This window comes from Perkinsus marinus (assembly GCF_000006405.1).
Source record: "Perkinsus marinus ATCC 50983 genomic scaffold scf_1104296956870, whole genome shotgun sequence".
In the NCBI taxonomy this organism is placed as follows: domain Eukaryota; phylum Perkinsozoa; order Perkinsida; family Perkinsidae; genus Perkinsus; species Perkinsus marinus.
Genome location: NW_003207329.1, coordinates 1 through 2,163, shown reverse-complemented (window position 1 = coordinate 2,163; position 2,163 = coordinate 1). Strand labels below are relative to the sequence as shown.

General features: G+C 51.3%; 2 protein-coding genes across 2 annotated transcripts in view; both read right to left on the bottom strand.

Moving 5' to 3' along the window:
- Pmar_PMAR011249 (Fumarate reductase, putative) overlaps positions 1-620 on the bottom strand; it is a gene marked incomplete at both ends in the record, with an annotated part of 810 nt that extends 190 nt beyond the window's left edge. The window contains one exon of the mRNA XM_002775042.1: positions 7-620. Within this exon, the coding sequence (XP_002775088.1) occupies positions 7-620 (614 nt within the window). The remainder of the gene's footprint in view (positions 1-6) is intronic.
- Positions 621-889: 269 nt separating this feature from the next.
- Positions 890-2,073, bottom strand: Pmar_PMAR011248 (hypothetical protein; the record flags this gene model as incomplete). The annotated part of the gene is made up of 1 exon (XM_002775041.1): positions 890-2,073. The coding sequence occupies one exon, from the start codon at positions 2,071-2,073 to the stop codon at positions 1,270-1,272; it is 804 nt and encodes a 267-aa protein (XP_002775087.1). The 3' UTR covers positions 890-1,269.
- Positions 2,074-2,163: the final 90 nt, after the last annotated feature.

Below are 2,163 nucleotides of genomic sequence, written 5' to 3'. Positions count from 1 at the left end.
CTATACTGCTTCAATAGAGAGCCATCGGTAAAGTCAGCACCAAAGCCGCCGGTAGCCAAGACAACGGCCCCAAACAGTGCATGGGTCTTGCCGTCCTTAACGTACTCGCACCCAATCACTTCACCGGAGGCATCAGTCAGCAGCTTGTCAACCTTGGCCTTCATGATCATCTTAGCTCGAGTTGGCTCCTTCTCGCAAATTTCCTCAAGTTTCTCCATAAGAGCATAAGTAATTGTCATACCAGGAAAACGAGCCTTTCCGCGATGGGTACGCTCCATAGAGTGACCGCCAAGTCTCGAAAGCAATGACAAGTCAAGACCGAATCGATCAATGAGCCAATCGACGCCATCAGCGCTCTCGTGGGTCAAAACCTTGATGAGATCGGGCCGCTCAGCACCGCCTCTGAGGGAGTCCTTTTCGAAGAGTTCCGGGCTGTCAGGAATGCCCTGCTTCCTTTGAGTGGCGGTCAGTGCCCCGTTGATACCAGAAGTGGCCTTGGTAGAGTTACCACCACAGAATGACATCTTGTCGAGGAGTATGACACGCCCGCCACGCTCAAGGACAGTATGAGCAGCCGAAAGGCCAGCGAGGCCTCCACCAACGATAATAACGTGTTCCATGGATAAAAAAGTGTATTCGCCTGAGTACTCAGCAACAAGGTGAGCTATGAAGTATTTTGTAGAACTCCTACGAGGAACACTGAGCGATTCTGCAGTGCATACGAGCACAATTACAAACCATACGTAAACGGTAACACAAGCATCCCGAGGACATACCTACAGGGAATATAGTACAAGTAAATGCACCAAGTGACCTGCACGCATGCACACGATGACCAAGGCGTGGCGAGACCTGGCGTATGGTGGGAACTCAACAGGTATATCGAAGTAGTGGTGGTATTATTATGATATAGGCTTTATCGTAGGGTGTTGATAGAGTACTCCAATGATACATATGATGATACGCAGTACTACTGCAGCAGTAGACTAGAAGCGGGTGGGGACGAGAACGACAACAACAACAACGATGGTGGTGGTGGTATCAGCACTACACGCTTGATTCTAATAAATGTAATCATTATGAAGGCGACGGAGAAAATGGGACACCCCGATACGATAGGTCGTCAATCAATCGTTCAATAAATGATAGCAATACTATGTACGATTTAGTTGCACTTGCAGCAGATGTAATTGTTGCGAATAGAGAATAGTGATCGTGATGTAGCACAACTACCATCAACAACAGCGTGGAATCTATCACACAAGTCGATCAGAGACCGGAACCCGATGGGGCACTAGGGTTCTCATGAGCAGCAGTAGTAGTCGGCGGCGGCGGCGGTCTCGGTGCTGGTGGCGCAGATGCCTTAGATGGTACAGCCTTGGGCAGAATAGAAGTACCCCCACTGACCGCATTGCCGTAATAGAACTGCTGGTATGGCGAGCGCTGCTGTTGCTGATGTTGCTGTAGGGACGCTGTGGTAGCAGTAGAGGGCCCTTGCTGGGCTCGTACACCAGGACCCTTCGGTGTAGCCGCCGTAGTGTACTGCGATCTATTATTGGCAAATATATTCTGCAGCATATTCTGAATGGCGGGCATAGAAGTGGTACCAGAGGGTACTCCTCCTGCTGCTGCAGCAGCACTAGCAGAACCCGGAGACGAAGGAGATGGCCCTGTAGGTGTCATACCTCCAGGACGCCGCATAGGACCAGTAGCACCATGAGTGAACTGTGTGAGTAGCCGCTGATATAACTGATGTAAGTTACCGAGATTGGCCCTACCGAGTGCAGCAGCAGCTGCAGCAGCAGCAGCATTTTGATTGCCACCTTGCTGACCCGCCACGGTTGACTGTGTGCTCGGGGAAGCTGATTGTTGTTGTTGAGCTTGTTGTTGAGCAAGCATAGACTGTAACAAGTTTTGCACTGTAGCTTGTGGCACTTTAGGCATAGCCCCCGTAGCTACTGTGCCCAATCCTTGACCAGGGAATCGTTGTGCAGCCGGGGATGGCGCCTTGCCTCCGCCTAGATCCACCTTCAGCTGTTGTTGCTGATTCTGTAAGCCGATCGTAGGTTGCATCTGGCCACGCTTGGGCATAATGTACTGCTGCATAGGTTGTTGCTGTCCAGTGCCGCCGTCCTGAGTCACGACCCCTGCTGCAGCAGCAGC